Below are 27138 nucleotides of genomic sequence, written 5' to 3'. Positions count from 1 at the left end.
ACCAGGCAGGAATGTTTCTATGCATTCTGTACAGCCTGCAAAGCCACGCTCCCTAGTGGCAGCACGTATCCGCACTGCCGGGACTGCATCCAGAACTCTGGGTCAGAACCCCAGGGAGTCCCTACTGACGCTTCAGTGTCACAGGCCACGCCGGAATGGACAACTCAGATGTCTCAGTCTGTCACAGTCCATAGACAACCTAACTGCTACATTACTGCAAGCTCTGCAGAGTCGGGCCCCGGCTATGGACGGTACACAGCAAACGGACAGCTTGTCTCAGGAACATGCTGCTTCCGACTCTCACAGACGTAAGCGGACCCACAGGTCTCGATCACCTAAGTCGCACTATAGCACAAAGTCGTCCCCCTATAGGGAGAGACAGCGTCATTCCAGGTCTCCTGGGCAGTCCCCTGCCACAGACAGACAGTGCAGTTTACCACAGGGATCCCCCACCACAGAAGACCCCCGCCCCAGGTCGCCCTCCAGGGATCACCTTAGCGAGGCACAGGATTCGGAGGGCATCTGTGACTCCGACTCAGATAATGAAACGGTCAGGTCCGTGGTACCTTCTCCCCCTAGCAATACAGCGCTAGTTGAGGACATAATTTCTGCCATTCATCGGGTGCTAAAAATTCCAGAGTCGCCCCCGGAAGTCCCAGAACATAGGATTTGCTTCGAAAGTGTTCAAAAACCACCTAAGGTCTTCCCTAATCACGATGAGTTTGAGAAAATACTTACCAAACAGTTTGCGCAGCCTGACAAAAAATTCGCTAATCGCAAATATTTGGAAGCGAAGTACCCCTTCCCACAGAAAGACACCAAACAATGGACAGATCCACCTGAAGTGGACCCTCCGGTTTCTAGGCTAGCAGCGCAGACTTTACTCTCTCTGCCGGATAGCTCAACCCTCAGGGACGCAGCAGACCGGCAAGTAGAACGCATGGCTCGTTCTATTTTCGAAGCGGCAGGCGCCTCTCTGGGCCCTGCATTTGCTTCAGTTTGGGCATCCAAGGCCATCCTGGCTTGGGCCAAAAAACTACAGGAGGGTCTTCAGGCTTCAAATCCTGAACTCTCGGACCAGGCGGTCCAGATGGCAGTGTTAGCAGACTACATGATTCATGCAGCCCTGGATTCCGCCAGAGGTGTAGCGGGAATAGCATCTAACGCCATCACGATCCGACGCATCCTCTGGCTGCGAGAATGGAAAGCGGATGAGGCCTCAAAAGTCCCTCACGCGACTTCCGTATTTTACTGGAAGACTTTTCGGCGAAAAGTTGGACACCATGATAGCCAATGCCACTGGGGGTAAGAGTACTTCTCTCCCTCAACTAAAACCGAAACGCACGTTTAAACGAAGAAACCAGACGCGATTCCGATCCTTTCGGAATTCCTCAGGGTGGTCCGTTTCGCGCCCAGTGCAAAACCGCAACCGTTCTCCACGCAGAGACAACCCACGGACGCAGCAGCGACCGGACAGGGCTTGGCAGTCGAAAGCAGGCCAAGCGAAACCCAAGGGAGGAAAACCTCAGAACTTCACTTCATCATGACTCGAGACCTCCGGAAGACACCCCACCAGTAGGCGGCCGACTTTTACTCTTTCAGCAAGTCTGGCTGCCTATTACAGAAGACAGGTGGGTCAGGGAAATAGTGTCTTCCGGATACAAGATAGAGTTCACTTCCGTTCCACCGAACCGGTTCTTCCTTTCTGTTCCTCCAACACCACCAGAAAAGGCTCGTGTTTTCCACCAAGCGGTTTCCTCTCTCCTTCAATCAGGAGTTGTGGTGCCGGTTCCCGCGAACGAGAGATTCCGAGGATTCTACTCAAATTTGTTCGTAGTCCCCAAGAAAGGAGGCGGCGTCCGACCCATACTGGACCTAAAACAGCTCAACAATTACGTACGGGTCCGTCATTTCCGCATGGAGTCCCTCCGGTCCATCATTGCATCCATGGAGCAGGGAGAATACCTCGCCTCCATAGACATACAGGATGCGTATCTCCACATACCAATTGCTCCCGCCCACCAAAGGTTTCTCAGGTTCGCGGTCAACCAAAACCACTACCAGTTTGTCGCCCTTCCGTTTGGACTCGCCACGGCTCCAAGAACGTTCACCAAAGTCATGGCGGCCACCATGGACGTCCTGCACTCAAGAGGCATTCTAGTCGTCCCGTACCTGGACGACCTCCTCGTCAAGTCTCCCACTTTCAAAGACTGCGAGGTCAGTGTCTCAATCACTCTAGACACTCTGAGTCGCCTGGGATGGCTAGTCAACCTACAGAAATCGTTGACCATCCCAACTCGGACTCTAACATTCCTGGGAATGGTATGCGACACCGCCAGGGGCCTGGTGCTCCTTCCCAAGGACAAGACACTGGCCATCCGTCTGGGAGTTCGCACACTCCTTCGCAGTCCTCCTCGATCTCTCCGGTTTGCCATGAGAATCCTCGGCAGGATGGCAGCAGCAATAGAGGCAGTGCCATTTGCCCAGTTTCACCTCAGGGTCCTTCAACTAGCCATACTCAGATCTTGGGACAGGAACCCCTTCTCCCTCGACAGGGAGTTCAGGTTGACGTCATCAACCAGGAGGTCCCTGCATTGGTGGCTCACACCAACCTCGCTTACACGAGGGAAGCCATTCCTCTCAGGACAATGGAAGATCCTGACTACCGATGCAAGCCTGACAGGCTGGGGGGCGGTGCACCTACATCACAGGGCACAGGGCAAGTGGTCACCGAGGGAAGTGACATTGCCCATCAATGTTCTGGAAATCAGGGCCATTCTCTTGGCACTGAGAGCCTTTCATCACTTGCTTGCAGCCTCGCACATACGGATACAGTCGGACAATGCCACGGCTGTGGCATTCGTGAACCACCAAGGCGGGACCCGCAGCGCCCAGGCGATGAGAGAAGTGGCTCATATCCTCCTCTGGGCGGAAGACACAAGGTCGGTACTTTCTGCGGTACACATTCCGGGTGTAGAAAACTGGGAAGCCGACTTCCTCAGCAGGCAAGGAATGGACTCGGGGGAGTGGTCTCTCCACCCCGAGATTTTTTACCAGATCTGTCAACGCTGGGGAACCCCGGATGTGGACCTAATGGCATCCCATCTCAATACCAAGGTTCCCAATTTCATGGCCAGGACACACGACCCGCGGTCGCTCGGAGCGGATGCCCTGGTCCAGGACTGGTCCCAGTTCCGACTCCTGTACATTTTTCCACCCCTCCCCCTAGTCGCCAGGGTCGTGAGGAAGATCAAGCAAGAGGGAGTTCCGACTATCCTCATCGCGCCAGACTGGCCCAGACGTACTTGGTACGCCGACATCGTCCAACTTACGGCAGACGCCCTCTGGCGTCTACCCGACCGTCACGACCTTCTGTCTCAAGGTCCGTTCTTCCACCAGAATTCAGGGGCTCTCAATTTGACGGCATGGCCCTTGAAACCTGGATTCTAACCCAGGCAGGTTTTTCACCGGCAGTCATTACAACTATGATCAGGGCAAGGAAGCCTGCCTCCGCCAAGCTCTATTATCGTACCTGGAGAGCTTTCTTTTCTTGGTGCGAATCTCATGGACAAGTCCCACTCCCTTATTCCCTCCCGAAGGTACTAGGTTTTCTTCAATCGGGCCTAGATGCCAAGCTATCCTTAAGTTCGCTTAAGAGTCAGGTGTCGGCGGTTTCAGTCCTTTTTCAAAAGCGCATTGCTATTAAACCGCAAGTAAGGACTTTCATCCAGGGAGTTTCCCGATTGGTTCCTCCCTACAAACGTCCGCTGGATACGTGGGACCTCAATCTGGTCCTGACAGCATTGCAAGCTCCACCCTTCGAACCTCTTAGAGGAGTTCCACTCTCCATTCTGTCTCAGAAAGTGGTTTTTCTAGTGGCGATCACCTCGTTACGCAGAGTGTCGGAATTGTCAGCACTTTCCTGTAGACGGCCTTTCCTAGCCTTTCACCAGGACAAGGTGGTTCTCCGCACGGTACCATCCTTCCTTCCGAAGGTTGTGTCCAACTTTCACCTTAATGAAGAGATTTCACTGCCTTCCCTTTGCCCGGTTCCGGTTCATAGAGTGGAGAAGGCTCTGCATACGCTTGACCTCGTCAGAGCATTGCGAATTTACGTGTCCAGGACTGCCCCTTTCCGGAAATCTGATTCTCTCTTCATTCTTCTGGAAGGTAGTCGCAAGGGGTTGCCGGCTTCCAAGGCTACCCTTGCCAGGTGGATCAGGTCCACCATACATGAGGCCTACCGACTTAACAGTTCCCCTCTTCCGGCCGGTATCACGGCACACTCTACACGGGCAGTAGGGGCCTCCTGGGCCATTCGGCATCAGGCTTCGGCACAACAAGTGTGCAAGGCGGCCACTTGGACTAGCCTACACACGTTTACGAAACACTACAGTGTTCATACCCAGTCCTCAGCGGATGCGAGCCTGGGTAGACTGGTTCTGCAGGCGGCAGTACCCCAAGTCTAGGGGACTGTCAGCACAATATTCGTCCACTGCTTCCCACCCAGGGACTGCTTTGGGACGTCCCAAGGTTCTGTGTCCCCCAATTAGGCGACAGAGTAAAGGAGATTTTTGTGTACTCACCGTAAAATCTTTCTCTTAGCCTTTAAATGGGGGACACGGCTCCCACCCTGTTGCCCTTACGGGCCGTTGTTTCCTGTTGAGTTCTCATATTGTTCTTTGAGCTCATACATAGTAGCCTTCTTACAGGCATGGTTATGTTATTTGGTTACGTTCCTCCTTATGCTTTGGCACAAAACTGGAGAAGGCTGACGCCGTCCAGGGGTGTATACTGCAGAGGAGGAGCCAAAGTTAACCTTTTTCAGATTATGCATAGTGTTGCCTCCTAGTGGACAGCAGCATAACACCCCAAGGTTCTGTGTCCCCCAATTAAAGGCTAAGAGAAAGAGATTTTACGGTGAGTACACAAAAATCTCCTTTTTTTTTTTTTTTTTTTTCCCTTGGGAAGAGACTACTTTCAGGAGCCTTACCTAAAAGTTTGACACTACAAAGATTGTGTGTTTTCTATATTGCCCTAAAATGAGGTAGTGAGTGGCTAAGGCCTGTTTCACACATCAGTTTTTTCCATCAGTTAAAATCCGCTAAAATGGCGGAGGACAACGTATCCGTTCCTGTACTGACTCCAACGTTTGCCACCGGACCGTTGTTTTAACGGATTCGGCGAAGGAAGAATTCTAAAGGAACGAGAGAGAGAGAGAGGAAAATGGCGGATCCGTTTTTTTTTGCAAAACTGCAGATTTTGACTGATGGGGGGAAAAAACGGATGTGTGAAACAGGCCTTAGTGAATTTTACATATCCATGTGACGCTAATACCGTGTGAAATCATCAGTCTACAACAGACATTGCTGCTCAGTATTCACAGGTGGGTGACACTGTTTTTGATTAATTACATGAAAGAAATGTGTCAATGTAGACAGGTTCTGAAAGGTGGTGGAAATATCACCCCTCGTCTGCCAGGTATCACCTTACTGGAGAGGGTGAAATATCACACTGCTGTCCAGTAAGTGACAGGGACCTTAATATAGGGGAGGAAATCACTAGAGGACTACTCGTGTATCTGCCTTTCCTGGAATTCTGGTGTTTGCCTTCTGAAAAATCAGTTACGGTTAAATTATTGCATTTTTCTATTTCCTAACCTCCTGAGATTAGTAAATGTCATAAAGATGATGAAGTCTGTGCCATCCGTTTCAGAGGGCAAATGTACAACTTTTTAGGCTAGTGCATGTAAAATTCTTAACCTGCTCTTAAATGAAGCTGGCGGTCCGTGAAATGATCCTGTTTACACACTTAAAGGGGTTGTCCGGCCTTGGGCTACAAGTGTGCAGTTACTCTATGTGACTGCCGACTTGTGAATCCTCACATCATGCTCATTGTGAGGATTCTCCAGCGGTGGAGCGGGCGGTCATGTGATTTGCATACTTCTGGCCACATTCCGATTAGACTGTGTCCGTCGCGTTTAATACACTTGCATTGAGCGAGGCTGCGCCCATCCAGTCGGCACATCACTGCATATATGCAAATCACATACTTGCGGCCAGGTGCTCGCCAGCGCTGATACCGGAGAATCCTAACAATGTGTGTGATGTGAGATGTCTAAGGCTGGACAGACCTTTTAGGCGTAATCTATTGCACATATTGTATCTATTATATTCACTTTTTGTTCTTTGCTATGTAGACTAGACTTCCTCTTGGATTCGGGCCTATATACAGGAGAAGTCACTGAGATTGCAGGGGCACCCGGCAGCGGTAAAACACAGGTTGGAAATAAAGCAATTTTGGGCATTTGTGATTATTACTTTGACAAAATATTATCAGAACCACAACTCCAAAACTGCAGAACGTCCTAAAATGTTTAGCATGTTTAGAAGAAGCTTTTATGGAAGGTGTTTTCTGATGATATAATTCATCCTTTGACTTTGTCTCTGTGCCTTACCCCTTCCCTTTAAAACATATTTACTTTGTCAATGTAAAGCCTGATATCCCACCGGCCTTAGCTGAAGCATGAATACTTAAGCCCCCGTTACACACTGCGATATCGCTAGCAATATCGCTGTAAAGTCACCGATTTTGTGACGTTGCAGCGATATTGCTAGCGATATCGCTGCATGTGATACTTACCTCCGACCGGCTCCCCCGCTGATTATCGCTGATCGCGCGAGAAGCTGCTGGACCATTTCTCGTCGTCAGCTTCCTGCGGCGCTTCCTGCTGTGACGACGAGCGACGCGTGGAGCCGGGCGGGAGGACGCAGGATCGCCGCGTCTGACAGGTAAGTAGCGATCCCCGTCCCCAGCGATGTCGCTGGTGAGATCTGCCTGAGTGGCAGCTCACTAGCGACCACCCAGCGATTCACCAGCGATCCTGACCGCGTCATATCGCTGGTCGGGATTGCTGGTGAGTCGCTAGGTGTAACGGTACCCTTAAAGAGAATCTTTCAGGCGACTCATGGCACCCAAACCACTGGCAGCATGAATTGCTGCCTGGCTGCACATTTGTGTCTAGATATATATACATATATTTTTCTGATACGCTCCAGTGTTTCAGAGAAAGTATATTTTGAAGATCTGATCAAGGATCATAGCCGGAAACAAGACTAGCTCGGTGCCCCGTTGCAGTTGACAGGTCTCTTCTTCACGTGTACATAGGAAGAGACCTGTCAGTCGCCTCTAGCAACAACAGTAAGTGTTGGCCGAGGGCAGCACTGGACTAGATTGGTCTCTGCCTATGGTCCCCAGCAGAATTTTTAAAGTGTATTTTTTCTGAAATGCCAGGGTTTTTCCGAGAATAATATACCTGTTGCAATCATGCAGACAGACTGCGATTCATCCTGCTCCCAATTTGGGCAGCATGAATCGCCAGACAACAGGTTCTCGTGTCTCCTTGTCTGAATAGGAAACAACAGGATTTTCCAGTATTGAGGTAAGCGACATTTGAAGGGAATTTCGGGCTCTGAGGCCCCCATTCCTCAAGACCAATGTCGGATAGCAGTGCACTGACTGGCCATGCATCTCCTGTCCTGAGCATGACCGCTTCATAGAAATATATGAAGCGGTCACGCTCAGGTCGGGATAGCCGCGGCTAGTCTGTGCATTGCTATCCGACATTGGGCTGAATTGCTCAGATGTGTGACGCAGCCCTAAGGCAAGTCATGAATTAGACGAGTTGCAGTGTCATACCCCCGTCCCACCCCAGCTATGCCTATTTTGGCAGAGGTGGGCAAAAGCTGACATGACAAGAAAATGGCCAAACTTCTCTTAGCATAAAAATGTTGCGTCTTTTCAAAGCGATTTATGCCAAAATTATGTATTAATCACTTTATTGAATCAGTGCCAAAGACATTGCGATTAATTTTAGGCTGGAATTTTACTTTAAGGGTAATGTGTCATCATAAAGTGACCTATTGTTTATATCAGGTTGTTATGTTACATGTATTTAGAAAAAATTCCAAATTTTTTTTTTTATGTCACTATCCTCATAGACAAAAAAAAATCCTTCAATTATAACACTGGCACTTGGACTAATGTAAGACTCTTGTCTTCTTTTGCACAGATGGACATAAGTAGCAATAGACTGACATAGTATTCGTTTACATTGACCGACTCGTGGCACAATACGACCACCGATTGGTAGACTTTTACCGATCAGCAGTCGTTTAAATACCTGTTTACATAGGCAGACCAAAGTAAACTATATGTGCATCCAGCGATCTGTAATAGATTGCTCAGTGCACAATAGGCCTGCCAATAGCACTGATTTTTTTGGCCCTGTGCAAAAGATTTCACCCGATATACATTTTGCTAGTTCATCATGTGATCACCAGCCTTTTTTACAGGGCAAGAAAATACTTCCCAAAGCTTGTTCAAGATTATCTTGCAATGTAAATGGAGATTTAGACCCTATCTTTTGTATAGAATCATTATTTGAGAATGCCTTATCTGAGCAAAGGTCATTGAAAAGGCAGGGAATGGACAGGCATCACCTATTGTGATCTTGTGTTATCTGGTGTACATAGAGAGGATTACAATGCAAGGGAACACATCTGTGACATGGTAATGGGGCTGCTCATCTCTTCTGTATGTGCGTATCTGGTGTCTAGCATAAGGCCTGGGAAGAACAGGTTTGGATGTCCTGATGAAGAAGTCGGATGACTTCAAAACGTGTTGATATAAAATATTTTTCTGTCTCCTGGATTCTTCCATTGCTCATGATCAGCAGAGTAGTTAACCCACTTCTTTCAATTTCTGTTGTTTTCGTAGCTTGCAGCAGCTGACATTTCTGAGCCCACTATAATCGTGTTTCACACAACCCTATCAAGTGAGCACCTTCAAGCAAGCTTTTCTCCTCCATCACCCAGATTAGACCCTATTGCACTTTATATTGCTTCTTCAGCCTTTTTCCACTTAGCATCAGGCCTAGACAGAGTGAGAACATTGCAAGATTTTTTTTAATACATTTAACATTAAAACCTGATTTAAAAAGTAGATCTTTTTGTGATGACACATCCCCTTTAATGGGTATCTGTTATTTCAGATAGGTGTGATATGTTAACGGGACTTTTGAAAAGTATTAATCAGCAAAGGCTTATATGCATAGACCGCCTGCAATATGTAGTGCAATCTACAGAACAATCATTCCCATTTAGATTCCATGTATTGGTTTATACTTGTAATGGACTTTCTACTCTTTGGCTATGATTTTAGGGAGCCAAGGGAGCAGTACGCTCAGCAAAACTATTGCACACATTTTCCTAGCCTTACTCTTAGCCTAAAGGCCCCGTCTCACTAAGCGACTTACCAGCGATGCCGACACCGATATCAAGGTGTCAGGATCGCTGGTAAGTCGCTATGTGATCGCTGGTGAGCTGTCACACAGACAGCTTCACCAGCGATCAGCACAGCGATGCCGAGCACCCGGCATCGCTGGCCATCCTGTAAAAAATAGAATCAAAATAAAAAATATAGTTATTCTCACCATCCGATGTCCCGCGCAGTCTTCCGGCCTCTCTCCACGCTCCGGTCCCAGTGATCCTTTGCATGAATGACCGCGAGATGTCACGGTCTCGCGGGATAACAAAGTCTCGCGGTCATTCGTGCAAAGGATCACTGGGACCGGAGCGTGGAGAGAGGCAGGATGGCTGAACGGGACGTCGGAAGGTGAGAATAACTAAATTTTTTATTTTTTTTTATTTTTTACACCTGATCGCTGGTCTCCCGCTGTCACACACAGCGATGCGTGCTGGCCAGCTGGAGACCAGCGACCAAAGAAATGTCCAGAGATTTCTTGCAGCGATCAGCGATACCGGCAGGGGGGCCGCTCGCTGATTGCTGTCACACACAGCGATCTCGCTGGTGAGATCGCTGTTACGTCACAAAAGTTGTGACTCAGCAGCGATCTCGCTACCGAGATTGCTTAGTGAGACGGGGCCTTTAGTCTTACTCATTTCACCTTTTTTTGTTACAATTTTTTCTCCTTCGTCTCATTGGGGGACACAGAGACTGTGGGTGTGTGCTTCTGCCGTCTGGAGGCTGACACTAAGTATACAAAAAAAGAGTTAGCTCCTCCTCCGCCGCATACACCCTCGCCCCCAGACCGGGCGTAACTCAGTTTTTTGCTTAGTGTCTGATGGAGGCACACGCAGTCTGGAGCTCCAGACTAGGTTTTTTTTTTTTTTTCCCCTTTCTTTGAAGATAAGACAGGGACGACGGATCCTATAGAGAGGGTCCGATCTCCCCAAATCACCAACGGGCGACCACGTGTGAGTAGTCCTCCACGTGTTTTCTCTCCCGCACCGAGGGACACATCTGGGACTTTTCCCCAGACAACCATTTTTCTTTTTTATTTTGTAAAGAGGGGCAACGCATCCTGATGAGAGGATTCGATTTCCCCATGAGCTACAACGGGCGAGCACGTGTGAGCGATGGGCGATTCCCAACGGACTCCACGTTTTTGTTCCTCTCCTGCAACGCGGGATTTCAGGTTGGCCCCTTCCACCCCTAGGTAGTGACACCAGGGGTGCAGTTGGAGGCGCAGGTGAGCCAGGGGATCGAAGCATCCACCCCCAGTAGCCTCCCCCTCCCCGCCCAGGGATGGGGTTGAGAGCACCCCAAGAGAGCCCCCCGGCGGCAGGCTCACCTTTGTTTGTAGGGTCACCCCCCGGAACGGGACCCTCCAGAAGGCGCCGCGGGGCTGTCTGTTCCCCCGCCCGACGGGGTTACTTCTTCTCACGGGGCCCGACTCTCTCCCCGGTGGAACCCGGTGCGAGTAGTGCCACATGCGGCAGCAGACGCTCTGCGGCCAGAAGTCCCGCCGGCGGCCGCGGTCCCCGCGGTATGGGGAGATCCGCGAGGCCTGCCCGCCCCTTCCGGTGGTAGCCGGAAGCCCCGCCCACTGACTTCCGACAGCCCGGGGGGCGCTGCGGGCGCGCAGTGTCCGGGGAGCGCGCGTCCTCCTCCCCCTCCTCGCAGGTCCCCGCCGGAGTACGGCTGAAGCTCCGCCGGCGGCCGCGGTCCCCGCTGTATGGGGAGGGCCGCGAGTTCCGCGCCCGCCCGCCGCTTCCGGTGGGGGCCGGAAGCCCCGCCCACTGACTTCCGGCGGCACGGGGAGCGCGGCGGGCGCGCACAGTGACCAGAGGCTCCCGCCCTCCTCCCCCTCCTCGCATTTCCTCGCCGGAGTGCGGTCGGAAACCCCGCCGCCTCTCTCCAAAGTGCACCGCAGTGCCCCCGGCGAGTAACGGCACGTGAAGGAACAGGTGTGCAAAGCAGCTCGTCCACGTCTCGGGGTTTTCGCTGCGTCCAGAGCACCCCGTGGAAGAGGGGGGACGTTACCGGTGGGTGAGTGCAACCCCGTTTCGAGTGCCGCACTGGTTGTCAAGGAAGGGGTTACCCTCCTCCTCCTACCCTACCCTGCAATATGTCTGGCAAAGGGAAAGCTCACTCTTTCCTATACGCTGTTTGCGTTTCCTGTGGGGTCAGGCTGCCTAAGGCGCAGCCGGGTAAATTTTGCGAAGCCTGTGAGTCGGAGCGAGCCCAGGAGCCCCCCATTGTTGCAGAGCCCAGGGGTCAGGACCCCCCAGAATGGGCAGTGTCTTTATCGCATTCTATGATGTCCCTTACGAAGGCAATTGAGTCCCTTCGGGGGCAGGGTCAAGGATGGTGGTCTGCCAGCGGAAGACAGCTCGTCCACGTCTCAGGACCCTTCGTCCGTTAGGGGCCGCTCCAGCACCAGACAAGCTCATGGTAAGAGAGCTCGTTCTCCGTCGGCCGGGCCCTCTGGGGAGTCGGCGGCGATTTTTAGGGCATCTCGTTCCCTGTCGCCAAGCTCAGGAAGCGATCAGGACGAGGGCGAGGAGGAGGAAGAGGAAGCCTGGAATCCAGAAAGCCTGGGATACCAGGACTCGGTGGACAGCCTCATTGAGGCGGTCAACCAGACTTTAGAGATCGAGGATGATGTGTCCACGGCCTCAGGTCACAAGGTCTCCTTCAAGAAAACCAGGCGTCCGCATAGAAGGTTTGCCACACATCCGGAGTTCGAGGAGCTAGTCCAGAAACATAGGGAACACCCGGATAAGCGCTTTGCAATGCAAAAGGCGCTGCAAGCAAAGTATCCGTTCCCTCCTGAACTCCATAAAGGGTGGGTGGAGTCGCCAGTAGTGGACCCACCGGTGTCACGTTTAGCATCAAGATCGCTATTGTCGATACCCAGCGGTTCTTCTATTAAGGACCCAACTGATCGCCTCATAGAGGGGCTTGCCCGCTCAGTGTATGAGGCAGCAGGGTCGGCTCTGGTCCCCTCCTTTGCGGCTACCTGGGTGGCTAAGGCCATGGTTTCATGGGCAGACACTCTGCATAGGGGCCCTCCAAGACAGGGATCTGCCCGCGGAAATCTTGGAGGTGACAAATCAGATATCAGGAGCGAGTGATTATCTCGTCGGCGCCGCTCTGGATGCGGCCGAGTGTTCTGCTGTGGCAGCAGCAAATGCGATCGCCGTAAGGCGAGCATTATGGCTGAGATTATGGAAAGCGGATTCTATCTCTAAAAAATCCTTGACCTCATTGCCTTTTCAAGGCAATCGATTGTTCGGTGAAAAGCTTGATAAACTTATCTCAGAAGCCACAGGGGGGAAGAGTAGTTTTCTACCGCAGCAGAAGAGTTGGCCGGCATTCAGGCAGACACAGAGGCGTTTTCGGCCCTTTCGTAGCTCCTGGAGGTGGACTTCGGCCAGGGCATCCACCTCCGCAAATGATGGTCAGATTAGAGAAAGGCAAGTTTCTTACAGGGCCAATCCGCTGGGTAGAGGCCGGGGCCGTTTGCCCAGAGCGAGGGGGGCCAGATCACAAAAGCCTCCAGCAAAATGACTCGAGGCACTTCGTACCTACGGACGACAGAGTGGGCGGACGCCTACTAAGGTTCAGCCACGTTTGGGTCGCAGTGGCACGCGACGCTTGGGTGGCAGAACTGATATCGTCCGGGTACAAGATAGAGTTTGTCGGACTCCCGCCACGGCGTTTCTTCCGTTCCCGGCTCTCCGGAACAGAATCGCAGGCGGAAGGTCTGTTGCAGGCTATAATGACGCTACAGCGCAACGGGGTCATTGTCCCAGTGCCGAAAAGCGAAGAGACGCAAGGTTTTTACTCCAACCTGTTTTCAGTCCCAAAAAAGGACGGGACAGTAAGGCCAGTACTGGATTTAAAGATCCTGAACAAGTTTATCAGGGTCAGGCGATTCCGGATGGAATCCCTCCGTTCGGTCATTTCAGCCATGGATCCAGGGGAATTCCTGGCCTCGATCGATGTGCAGGATGCATATCTACACATCCCGATTTTTCCTCCACACCAGAGGTTCCTGCGTTTTGCGATCGGAGGGCGACATTTCCAATTTGTTGCTCTGCCCTTCGGTCTGGCCACTGCCCCCAGAGTCTTTACAAAGATAATGGCGGTGGTTATGGCCATCCTGCATGCTCGGGGCATAACGGTACTACCCTACCTGGACGACCTTTTGGTAAAGGGGCCGTCGTTTCAGGCGTGCCAAGAGAATGTCGGTATCACTCTGGATACCCTGGCCCGCCTAGGTTGGCTGATCAATCGGAACAAGTCGTCCTTGGTTCCGGCTCAGAGAATCGTATTTCTAGGCATGATTTTCGACACCTCCCAGGGGCTGGTGATCCTCCCTCAGGACAAGGCGCAAAGGATCAAACAGGGGGTACGGAACCTTCTTCAGCCGGGCTTCAGATCCATCCGGTACGGCATGAGTGTGTTGGGCAGAATGGTGGCGGCGATGGAGGCAATCCTGTTTGCCCAGTTCCATCTCCGTCCGCTTCAACATGCGCTCTTGTCAGCATGGGACCGAAGGCTGCTTTCCCTCAATCATCGGTGCAGTTTGTCTCCACCGGTCCGACGGTCACTCCAGTGGTGGACTCGCGACTCGTCTCTGGTTCAGGGGAAACCCTTTCCCCCGGAACAGTGGTTGGTGGTGACGACCGATGCAAGCCTGCAGGGTTGGGGTGCAGTTTTCCAGAGTCACACAGCCCAGGGGCGGTGGTCCTTTCGGGAGGTAATTCTCCCGATCAACATTCTGGAGATACGGGCAATACGATTGGCCCTGCAACATTTTCAGCGTTGTCTGACAAACCGGCCGGTGCGCGTTCAGTCGGACAATGCTACAGCGGTAGCGTATGTGAACCATCAGGGGGGCACGCGCAGCCAGGCAGCCATGCGCGAGGTCGGGCTGGTACTGCGTTGGGCCGAGAAAAACCACGTGGTAATTTCAGCGGTGCACATTCCGGGAATCGAAAACTGGGCGGCGGATTTTCTCAGCCGACAGGGGGTCGCGGCAGGGGAGTGGTCCCTGCACCCCGAGGTTTTTCAACAGATCTGCCAACGGTGGGGGACACCAGACGTGGACCTTATGGCATCCAGAGAGAACGCCAAGATTCAAAGATTCGTCGCTCGATCCCTCGACCCGCAGGCAATCGCAGCAGACGCTCTGGTGCTTCCGTGGAGCCAGTTTCGGCTCCCGTACTTGTTCCCCCCGCTACCTCTGCTTCCAAGAGTCATCAGAAAGATAAGGAGAGAGAGGGTTCCAGCAATTCTGCTGGCCCCAGACTGGCCTCGGCGGGCCTGGTATGCAGATCTGGTTCAACTAGTGGTGGACGTACCCTGGCGTCTCCCAGATCGGCCGGACTTACTGTCCCAGGGGCCGATCTGCCATCCAAACTTAGGGGCCCTGTGTTTGACGGCGTGGCCATTGAATCTTGGCTGTTAACACAGGCAGGATTCAGGCGCGATGTGGTGGCCACGATGGTGAGTGCCCGAAAGCCTTCCTCGGCGAAGGTATATCATCGGACTTGGGAAGTGTTTTTCCGTTGGTGTAGGGATCGTGGAGTGGCTCCTCTGGTTTTTTCGATCCCCAACGTACTGGCTTTTCTGCAGGCAGGGCTGGACGCGGGATTGGCTCCGAGTTCGCTCAGAACGCAAGTCTCGGCCCTGTCGGTGCTTTTCCAACGAAAGGTCGCTTCGGTCTGGCAGGTTAGGACGTTTATGCAAGGGGTCGCACATTTAGTACCCCCCTATAAGGCACCGATGGAATCATGGGACCTGAACTTAGTGCTCAGGGCCCTTCAGGAACCTCCCTTCGAACCGTTAAAAGAAGTCTCCTTACCTTACCTGTCCAGGAAGGTCGTTTTTCTGGTAGCGATAACATCTATTAGGCGGGTTTCGGAACTGGCGGCTTTATCTTGTAAACCGCCGTTCCTGACTTTTTATAAGGATAAAGTAGTTTTAAGGCCAGCTCCCCCCTTCTTGCCGAAGGTTGTCTCTGCATTCCATATCAACGAAGACATTGTCTTACCCTCGTTTTGCCCGGCACCGGTGCATAGGGTAGAAAAGGCATTGCACACCCTGGATCTGGTAAGAGCCCTTAGGAGATATGTGACAAGGACAGTGCCATTCCGCCAGACAGACTCTCTATTCGTGATTCCAGAAGGGCGGCGGAAGGGACTCGCTGCGTCCAGAGCGACTTTGGCCAGATGGGTTCGTCTGACAGTCCAAGAATCATATCAAATCAGTGGCACGCCGGTTCCGGCAGGGATCAGGGCACACTCGGCTCGAGCAGTGGGTGCCTCATGGGCACTGCGACACCAGGCTTCAGCGGAACAGGTGTGCAAAGCAGCTACCTGGTCCAGTTTGCATACGTTTGTCAAACATTATAACGTACATACCCAGGCATCCTCGGATGCAAGCCTGGGAAGAAAGATTCTCCAGGCAGCAGTTGCGCACCTCTAATCAGGGGCGCAAAATAGCATGGATTGGGTGAGCTAAGATCCCGCCCAGGGACTGCTTTAGAACGTCCCACAGTCTCTGTGTCCCCCAATGAGACGAAGGAGAAACATGGATTTTTGTGAGTACTCACCGTAAAATCCTTTTCTCCGAGACGCTCATTGGGGGACACAGCACCCACCCTATTAGCCAGTTGGCATCTGTTTATTTTGAATTATACAAATCCTTATGTAAGGATCAGGGTGGTCCCTTTTTCAGACGTATAATTTCTTGCCTGAGTTTAAGGCGCGTTCTCCTACTGCTTATGCACTAAACTGAGTTACGCCCGGTCTGGGGGCGAGGGTGTATGCGGCGGAGGAGGAGCTAACTCTTTTTTTGTATACTTAGTGTCAGCCTCCAGACGGCAGAAGCACACACCCACAGTCTCTGTGTCCCCCAATGAGCGTCTCGGAGAAAAGGATTTTACGGTGAGTACTCACAAAAATCCATGTTTTTCTACAAAATGTGTATATTTTTGTTCTTTTAGTTGTGTCAGAGCATTTCTGTAAATGTTGCTACCAGTTTACAGCAGAGAGTGTGTTATATAGACACCACCGGGGGACTCACTGGCACTCGGTTACTGCAATTAATTCAGTGCAAGACCCAACAGGAGGATGAACAAGTAAGCAGCATGTGACATAATAGTTATTAAGCCTCATTTTAAATGATTTCCCAACTGATACTGTGTTCTTCTCCGGACTTAAAGAGTATCTGTCACTTGCTCAAAAAAATTGCAATGAATACCTTGTAAAAAGCTTGAACTCGCCTTATTCTGCAGGTCTTTTCCTTTTTGTGTTGTGTAACTCTATTGCAGAGTTATTCACATTTGTTGCTTTTGCAGTGCAGTATGTGAAATCTCTTCTTGCAGATGAACTGATGTATCTTCAGACTCTTCTCTGGGGGGCATACACTTTTTTAACCCTCTGTGACACTGCCAATCACAGTTCGGCAGTGTCTGAAACTGCTACATCAGATGCTGAGCTGTGACGGACAGCATCTGGGGGGGAGGGTTAAAAGCGCACACTCATAGAGAAGACTGAGGAATTTACCCGTGTAAGCAAAAATTTCACATACTGCACTCCAAAAGCAACAAATATGAATATCTCTGCATTGGAATGGTGCAGCGCAAAGCCGAAAAGAGCAGCAGAAATAAGGGATCTCAGATATTTTTACAGGGTATTTACTTGCATCTAAATCACTTATAGATGTACTGTTTTTGCGTGTTTTTAATTTTGTATCGGAAAATTATCGTGAAGAAAATTTCAGTTTGGGCAGCGGACTAGTTTAGCAACACTGCCTGGAGACCATAGGTTTTAATAAGATCTATTCAACATTAAAGGAAACTTGACTGAACGATTTTCCTACTGAAGCTAAAGGTATAGCTATTATAGGCCCTAGAAGTACAGATGAAATTATGCCTATTTGTTTGTAATCAGAAGAACCAGTGCTAAGAAATCAAGATTTGAAGCCACATACAATTGCATTGGGCGCGTGGTGATGCACTCCGACTTCTTCAGGTTTCTTTATTAGTCCCCGTGTGGTACCACCTTCCTCTTAGGTTAACAACCTCCTCATGCCAAACCCATAATGTAGCAGAGGGTGGAGCAGTCAATCATGGAGCGGAAGGTGGGGCCAGGCAGAAAGTAATGAAGATGATGCAGCTGGAACGCATCAACAATTGCATTTCAATGCTGATTTGCATACAGCTTTAAAGCTTGATTTCTCAGCGTTGGCACATCCGATTACTATGCCATAGGTATAACATTTTTATTATTGTCCAATGACTCATTTAGCCATACCACTAGTTTCAGTAGTAAAATCGTACTGGTTGGTTTTCTGTAAAATTATACTTATGCAATGTCACGTATATGTACTTGATTGTGGGGGTGATCGCACATTAAGAGGACTCAAGAGCTGAGTTCCGTCCACACGTGGCAGACACCTGATACTTAAAAAAGTCGGCATCTATCTCTAACAGAGGCTGCTGGATACCCGCTGTGGCCTTGACAACGGTTAACCATTTCAATTGTCAGTCTGTTAGCATTTAAAAGGAACGTGCATCGCTGATCATGCTTACCATCGTCCGGTGTCCTGTGACGTTATCAGTGGGTTACTGTACCCGCCGGGTGTCTGATGAAGGCTCCCTTTACTACTCCTTGAAGATGAATTATATTCTGAGCTTTGAAGAGACTGAGAGTTAATGTGAACGTAGCCTATCAGTATTCGGTCAGTATTTCACATCAATATTTGTAAACTAAAACCAGTAGAGGAACAATCAGAAAAAAGTATAATAGACACACATTACCACTTCTCTATTTTTGGCTCACTCCTGGTTTTGGCTTCCAAATGCTGCTGTGAAATAACTGACCAAATACTGATAGTATGAATGTAGCTTTACGTTATATACTGCAGATGGAAGGGATTAAGGCAATAGGAGTTAAAAAAAAAAAAAAAAATTGAACCCAGGGATCCTTCAATTACTAACTTTGCAAAAAGTCAATAGCAGAATGCAACTTTTTTGGGGCTTCTGGCTTCATATTGTCTTGATACAACACACTACTATTAGTGATGACTTTGTTATAGCATTTCTTTCCTCTTGATTACAGGTTGCATCTCTTGAAAGAATTCAGGTGATCCGCATATTTGATGCCTACAAACTTTTAGACGTGCTGCAAGATTTGAGACACAGCTTTTCCCAGCAGGTATGAATGAGTCTAAAGGTTAAATCAGATAAAATGTATAGCTTTCCAGGTACAGTTATTGTAAATATATTAGCAAGATGCTTAAATAGCAGGTAGGTACTGCAATCACTCAGTTTAGTTCTTTTTGCAGTGAATAGCTAATGACCTGCTGTGATCGCAGGGTGGATTGTTTTATGACACACTGTAAGCCGACTTTCATTTGGAGACTTCAGGATGCCATAAACTACAGAATTTGCTCTTTAAGGGACCAATTATCCGTTCATAAATTATACTGATTTTGTGACGTTTTCTGGCTGCAATTGCATATATAACACCTGCCATTCTTTGAGTAAAAATGCAATAACGCGCGATCAAAAAGACGCATATAAATATCCATGGTACCGCTGAAAACCTCATCTTGTCCCGCAAAAAACGAGCCGCTATACAGCATCATCAGCAAAAATAATTAAAAAGTTATAGCTCGCAGAATAAAGCGATGCAAAAATAATTATTTTTTTTAAACAAAATTGTTTTCATTGCATAAAAGCGCCAAAACATAAACGACCTAAATGAGGTATCGCTGTAACCGTACTGACCCGAAGAATAAAAGCGCTTTATCAATTTTACCGCAGGCGGAACGGTGTAAACGCACCCCCCCAAAAGAAATTCATGAAACGCTGTTTTTTTTCATTCTGCGTCCCAAAAATCGGAATAAAAAGCGATCAAAAGATGTCACGTGCCCGAAAATGATACTGATAAAAACGCTAACTCGTCGCGCAAAAAATAAGACCTCACATGACTGTGTGTCAAAATATGGAAACATTATAGCTCTCAATATGTGGTGATGCAAAAACTATTTTTACAATAAAAAGCATCTTTTACCGTGCGACAGCGGCCAAACATAAAAACCATCATAAATAGTAAATCAAACCCCCCGTTATCACCTCCTTAGTTAGGGAAAAATAATAAAATGAAAAGAAAATGTATTTATTTCAATTTTCCCGCTAGGGTTAGGGCTGAGGTTAGGGGTGTGTTGGGGTTAGGGTTGGAGTTAGAATTGGGGGGTTTCCACTGTTTAGGCACATCAGATGGTCTCAAAACGCAACATGGTGTCTGATCTCAATTCCAGCCAATTCTGCGTTGAAAAAGTCAAATGGTGCTCCTTCCCTTCCAAGCTCTGCCATGTACCCAAACAGTGTTTTACCCCCACATATAGGGTATCAGCCTACTCAGGACAAATTGCAAAACAACTTTTGGGGTCCAATTTCTCCTGTTACCCTTAGGAAAATGAAAAATTGGGGGCAAAAATATCATTTTTGTGGAAAAAAAATGATATTTTTATTTTCACACCCGGGCGTTATAAACTTCTGTAAAGCACTTGGGGATTCAAAGTGCTCACCACATATCTAGTTTAGTTCCTTAGGGGGTCTAGTTTACAAAATGGTGTAATTTGTGTGGGGTTTCCACTGTTTAGTTACATTAGGGGCTCTCCAAAGGCAACATGACACCAGCAGAGCATTCCGTCAAAGTCTGCATTCCAAAACGTCACTACTTCCCTTCCGAGCCCCGACGTGTGCCCATACAGTAGCTTTCTCCCTCATATGGGGTATCAGCGTACTCAGGACAAATTGGACAACAACTTTTGGGGTCCAATTTCTCCTGTTACCCTTGGGAAAATAAAAAAATTTGTGACTAAAAGATCATGTTTGTGGAAAAAATACGATTTTTTTTATTTTCACGCCCGGGCGTTATAAACTTCTGTGAAGCACTGGGGGGTTCAAAGTGCTCACCACACATCTAGATAAGTTCCTTGGGGGGGTCTAGTTTCCAAAATGGTGTCATTTGTGGGGGGTTTTCACTGTTTTGGTACATCAGGTGCTTTCCAAACGCGACATGGTGTCCGATCTCAATTCCAGCCAAAAACGTCAAATGGCGCTGCTTCCCTTCCGAGCTCTGCCATTCGCCCAAATAGTGGTTTACCCCCACATGTGGGGTATAAGCGTACTCAGGACAAATTGCACAATAGCTTTTAGGGTCCTGTTACCCTTGGAAATTTAAGAATTGAGTGTGAAAAGATCATTTTTGTGGAAAAAATATGATTATTTTTAATTGTACGGCTGTACATTATAAACTTCTGTGAAGCCCTTGGGGGTTCAAAGTTCTCACCACATATCTAGATAAGTTCCTTGGGGGGTCTAATTTCCAAAATGGGGTCACTTGTTGGGGGGTTTCCACTGTTTAGGTACATCAGGTGCTCTCCAAACATGACATGGCGTCCGATCTGAATTCCAGCCAATTTTGCATTGAAAAAGTCAAACGGCGCTCCTTCCCTTCTGAGCTCTGCCATGCGCCGAAACAGTGGTTCCCCCCCACATATCAGGTATCAGCGTACTCAGGACAAACTGCACAATAACTTTTGCAGTCCAATTTCTCCTGTTACCCTTGGTAAAATAAAAAATTGAACCTGAAGTATTTTTTTTGTGAAAAAAAGTTAAATGTTCATTTTTTTTTTTTTTTTTTTAAAAATTCAAATTCCTGTGAAGCACCTGAAGGGTTAATAAACTTCTTGAATGTGGTTTTGAGCACCTTAAGGGGTGCAGTTTTTAGAATGGTGTCACTTTTGTGTATTTTCTATCATATAGACCCCTGAAAGTGGCTTCAAATGTGATGTGGTCCGTAAAAATAAAATGGTGTTGCAAAAATGAGAAATCGCTGGTCAACTTTTAACCCTTATAACTTCCTAACAAAAAAAAATTTGGTTCCAAAATTGTGCTGATGTAAAGTAAACATGTGGGAAATGTTACTTAAGTTTTTGTGTGCCGCATCTCTGTGACTTGAGGGCATAAAAATTCAAAGTTGGAAAATTGCACAATAGCTGTAGCTTTGGAATCCGCTGCCCCACTTACACATACCAAAACTCGCAAAATCAACAGACAGCCCTGGCACACCAGCCTGACCAAAGAGCTGAGGCGAGCTTCCAGGGCTGCTGAGCGCAGATGGAAAAGATCCCACTCCAACGAGCATTTCATCGCATTCAAACAGTCCCTCACTACTTTCAAGACCACACTCGCCACAGCTAAACAAACCTACTTCTCATCTCTCATATCCTCCCTGTCTCACAACCCTAAACAGTTATTCAACACCTTCAATTCTCTCCTCCGCCCCCCAGCACCTCCTCCCTCCCCACTCATCTCAGCTGAAGACTTTGCCTCATTTTTCAAGCAGAAAATTGATAACATCAGGGACAGTTTTGGTCAACAACCCCCAGAGCCCTTCCTCCCGACTTCCCAGCCCTCCACCTTCAAAACCAACTTCTCCACCATTACAGAAGATCGACTCTCCACTCTACTCTCAAGATCACATCTCACCACCTGTGCACTCGACCCGATCCCATCCCACTTCATCCCAAACCTCACCACAGTCTTCATCCCAACCCTAACCCATCTCTTCAACCTATCACTAACAACTGGTGTTTTCCCCTCAAGCTTTAAACATGCCTCCATCACACCTATCCTCAAAAAGCCCTCTCTTGACCCATCCTCTGTATCTAGCTATCGCCCTATATCACTTCTCCCATACGCCTCCAAGCTACTGGAACAACACGTCTACCTTGAACTGTCCTCCCATCTCTCTTCTTGCTCCCTCTTCGACCGCTTACAATCTGGCTTCCGGTCACACCACTCCACTGAAACTGCCCTTACTAAGGTCACCAATGACCTCTTAACTGCCAAGAGCAAGCGACACTACTCTGTCCTCCTCCTCCTGGACCTGTCGGCTGCCTTTGACACAGTGGACCATTCCCTATTATTACAGACCCTCTCATCCCTCGGCATCACAGACTTGGCCCTCTCCTGGATCTCATCATACCTAACAGACCGGACATTCAGCGTCTCCCACTCACACACCACCTCCTCACCTCGCCCCCTATCTGTCGGAGTCCCACAAGGTTCAGTCCTAGGGCCCCTGCTGTTCTCTATTTACACCTTTGGCCTGGGACAGCTCATAGAATCTCATGGCTTTCAGTATCATCTTTATGCTGATGACACACAGATCTACATCTCTGGACCAGATATCACCTCCCTACTAACCAGAATCCCTCAATGTCTGTCCACTATTTCATCCTTCTTCTCCACTAGATATCTGAAACTCAACATGGACAAAACAGAATTCATCATCTTTCCCCCATCTCACGTGACCCCCCCTACGAACCTATCAATTACAGTAAATGACTGCCCACTCTCCCCAGTCCCACAAGCTCGCTGCCTCGGAGTAATCCTTGATGCTGATCTCTCCTTCAAACCACATATCCAAACCCTTTCCACTTCCTGCCGACTTCAACTCAAAAATATTTCACGCATCCGTTCATTCCTCACCCAAGAATCTGCAAAAACCCTAGTCCATGCCCTCATCTCTCGCCTTGACTACTGCAACCTCATGCTCTGCGGCCTCCCCTCAAACACTCTCGCACCCCTCCAATCTATTCTAAACTCTGCTGCCCGACTAATCCACCTGTCCCCCCGCTATTCCCCAGCTTCTCCCCTCTGTCAATCCCTTCACTGGCTCCCAATTGCCCAGAGACTCCATTACAAAACCCTAACCATGACATACAAAGCCATCCACAACTTGTCTCCTCCATACATCTGTGACCTCGTCTCCCGGTACTTTCCTGCACGCAACCTCCGATCCTCACAAGATCTCCTTCTCTACTCCCCTCTTATCTCCTCATCCCACAATCGCATACAAGATTTCTCTCGCGCATCACCCCTACTCTGGAACTCTCTACCACAACATATCAGACTCTCACCTACCATCGAAACCTTCAAAAAGAGCCTGAAGACCCACCTCTTCCGACAAGCCTATAACCTGCAGTAACCACCGATCGACCAAACCGCTGCACGACCAGCTCTACCCTCGCCTACTGTATTATCACCCATCCCTTGAAGATTGTGAGCCCTCGCGGGCAGGGTCCTCTCTCCTCCTGTACCAGTTATGACTTGTATTGTTTAAGATTATTGTACTTGTTTTTATGTATACCCCCCTCACATGTAAAGCGCCATGGAATAAATGGCGCTATAACAATAAATAATAATAATAATAATCTCTGTGACTTGAGGGCATAAAAATTCAAAGTTGGAAAATTGCAAAATTTTCGCAAAATTTCCGTTTTTTTCACAAATAAACGCAAGTTATTTGAATGAAATTTTACCACTAGCATGAAGTACAATATGTCACGAGAAAACAATGTCAGAATCACCGGGATCCATGAAAGCGTTTCAGAGTTATTACCTCATAAAGGGACAGTGGTCAGAATTGTAAAAATTGGCTCGGTCATGAACGTGCAAACCACCCTTGGGGGTTAAGGGGTTAAAGGGGTATTCCCATCTCCAAGATCCTATCCCAATATGTAGTAGGTGTAATAATAGCAAACACCTACAATTAGAAATGTAATATGGTTCTACTGATTCACCTTGTCACTTACCCATGTGCAGGGCATTGTACTAGCCCACTAACGACTAATTTCACTGTGTAAGTGGTCATAACCATGGATAACTAAGCTACTGCAATGCCTTGCACGTGAGCTAAGCAGAAGAACTACACTTCATTTCTAATTGGTGGTATTTGATATTACTATTGTTATATTGCCTATCTGTTTTGAGCAGTCATTAAAATATTTCTATACCTGGAGGTTATCAGCATGTTAAAGGGAATCTGTCATCAGGTTTATGCGATCTCATCTGAGAGCAGCCTGATGTAGGCAAACAGAAGTTGAATCTAATGATGTATCACTTAAGGCCCCAACTCACATAATGAGATCGTTAGTGAGATCGCTGAAACGTCACCGATTTTGTGACGCAACAGCGACCTCGCCAGCGATCTCGCTATGTGTGACACATAGCGGCGACCGGCCCCCTCGCTGGATATCGCTGATCGTGCTCGAATGTATTGGGCCATTTTTTCATCGTTGGTGTCCCGCTGGACAGCATGCATCGCTGTGTTTGACGTCGACGAGCGACCTCGTTGGCGACGCAGAACTCAGGGACGCAGGCATGAGTCGTCAGAAAAGCTGCTGTGTGACACGGTACCAACGACCGCCGAGGTCGTTATACGGATCGCTGGATCGTTGCTGCGTCGTTGAAAAGATCTGCCTGTTTGGCAGCTTATTAGCGACCATGTAGCGACGCACTAGCGATCCTTACCAGGTCGTATCGTTGTCGGGATCGCTGGTGCGTTGCTAAGTGAAATGGGACCCTTAAGCCCCCCGTCACACACAGCGAGATCGCTAGCGAGATCGCTGCTGAGTCACAAGTTTTGTGACGCAACAGCGATGTCATCAGCGATCTCGCTGTGTGTGACAGGTATCAGCGACTGCAACCCCCCCCCCGCCGGGTATCGCTAATCGTGCTCTAATGTCCAGGACATTTTTTTGATCGTCGGTCTCCCGTTGGCCAGCACGCATCGCTGCTTGCGGAGGCGGGAGACCATCGATCAGCGAGCTACCAATGCTGTAAGCAGACGCTGGGAGCTGGTATCCAAGGTACACAGCGGGTAACTAAGCGATGCGCTGCTTGTTACCTGCGTCGTCGCTGGTCCTGATCACTGGTGAGATCTGCCTGTTTGACAGCTCACCAGCGATCATGTAGCGACATACCAGCAATCCTGACCAGGTCATATCGTTGTCGGGATAGCTGGTGCGTCGCTATGTGTGACGGGGGCTTTAGATTACTGGGTGCAGCCTTTTGTCTAAAGGCCCCTTTACATTTAGCGATGCACTAGCGATCCGACCCGGTCAGGATCGCTGGTGCATCGCTAAACGATCGCTAGTGAGCTGTCACACAGGCAGATCTCACAGCGATGCAGCAGCGACGCAGCGCACAATACTCACCTTTCACACACAGCGATCCTGACGTCCTCCCACCCGCCTCCACGCGTCGCTCGTCGTCACAGCAGGAAGCCCAGCAGGAAGCGCCCGACGAGAAATGGAGCCGGACATTCTCGCGAGATCAGCGATGGACAGCGGGGGAGCCGGTCGGAGGTAAGTATCACACATAGCGATATCGCTATAACGTCACAAAATCGGTGACGTTATAGCGATATCGCTATGTGTAAAACCCCCTTTAGAATGAAGCACAGCTGAGAGAACTCGCCCTGCCCCCACCAGGTATTACATGTACAAAGTCTATAGACAGTGAGATGCTTATTGCAGCAGGAGGCATTGCAAGACCAGGAGGCAGCTGCTGTGTCCAGCAATGAAAAGCTCTTGGTGCTAAAATAATCATTGCAAGCAAACAAAACCAAGGAGCTTGATAAGAGAGGCACCCCCTAAATCAGTATTTTAACCTATACAGCATGCTGTCTTCAGATTACATAGCAAAAACCTGCTGACAGCTTCCCTTTAAGTGTTGAAGACATATGTAAAACTGAAATGGGGTCTTTTTTTCCCCGCCTTGACATATAAATTGTTCACATATATGATAGTGCTATGCACAGATAGGATTAAATGCCTGGTCTACTATTGGGCAACCCCTTGCTGGGACGCATCCATACGTCCAGGTCGACAGGTGCTTGCCTACCTTGGATGTATGGATCTATCATATCTTTAATACGCCACAGCGACCGCAGTCACGATGATCACATTAAGGTGCTTGCTGAATCTTACAACAGGACACCGGGAGTCTTCATCACAGAGGGGGTTGCCAAGGCCCTTTCCCCAAAATTACAATTTGTGATTAGCTCTCCAGAAGTGAACGTAAAAAAAAATCAGCGGTTTCAGTTTTTCGGGCAACTTATCAGTGTGACACCTGCCCTTACAAACCCAGCCTGTGTATAAAAGAATGCTTCAAACTGTACCACACATCCACTGACTACTCATTTCTTACTTACTCAACTCACGTTTGCCAACCTGATGCACTGTACACAACTCAGGTAAGCCATCCTTATGCACCCTACACAACTTGCATATGCCACTACATTATAAAATTCACACCAGGAAACATTAGATCATTTCCAAAATATGGGTCCCTTCTGGGGGTTTCCACTGTTTAGGCACACCGTTCCATCACTCTGCATGCCAAAATGCTACTTCTTCCCTTCCGAGCACTGCCATTTGCTCAAACAGTAGTTTCCCCCCACGTATAGGGTATCAGTGTACTCAGGAGAAACTGCACAACAAATTTTGAGGTCCTATTTCTCCTTTTACCCTTGTGAAAATAAAAAAATAGGTCTAAAATTCCTTTTTTTGTGAAAAAAAAGTTAATGCTAATTTTTTCCTTCCACATTGCTTCAGTTGCTGTGACGCACTTAAAGGGTTAATAAACTTGAATGTGATTTTCGAGCACCTTGAAAAATTGTGCTGATGTAAAGTAGACATGTGGGAAATGTTATTTATTAACTATTTTGTGTGACCCTTAAGGGTATAAAATTTAAAAGTTTGAAAATTGCAAAATTTTCTACATTTTTGCCAAATTTCTGATCTTTTTTTCACAAACACAAGTCATATAGAAGAAATTTTACCACCATCATGAAGTAAATGCATCACGTAAAAAACATTTTCAGAATCACCGGGATCCGTTGAAGCGTTGCAAAGTTATTACCTCATAAAATGACCCTAGTCAGAATTGTAAAA

General features: G+C 48.7%; 1 protein-coding gene across 4 annotated transcripts in view; it reads left to right on the top strand.

Annotated features, from left to right (window-relative positions):
• The window catches only part of RAD51D (RAD51 paralog D), a 60827-nt gene that overhangs the window by 13354 nt on the left and 20335 nt on the right, over window positions 1-27138 (top strand). For 3 of the 4 annotated variants that reach the window (XM_073573553.1, XM_073573571.1, XM_073573562.1), the window contains exons 6-8: window positions 6200-6281; window positions 16322-16456; window positions 18441-18536. In XM_073573553.1, the coding sequence (XP_073429654.1) occupies window positions 6200-6281; window positions 16322-16456; window positions 18441-18536 (313 nt within the window). The remainder of the gene's footprint in view (window positions 1-6199; window positions 6282-16321; window positions 16457-18440; window positions 18537-27138) is intronic. The other variant, XM_073573581.1, reaches the window with a different exon arrangement.

Source organism: Dendrobates tinctorius, unplaced genomic scaffold, assembly GCF_039654945.1.
Source record: "Dendrobates tinctorius isolate UK_male_01 unplaced genomic scaffold, ASM3965494v1 ptg000007l, whole genome shotgun sequence".
Lineage (NCBI taxonomy): Eukaryota > Metazoa > Chordata > Amphibia > Anura > Dendrobatidae > Dendrobates > Dendrobates tinctorius.
The sequence above is the reverse complement of the archived record's forward strand: the minus strand, read 5'-3'. Positions and strand labels throughout refer to the sequence as shown.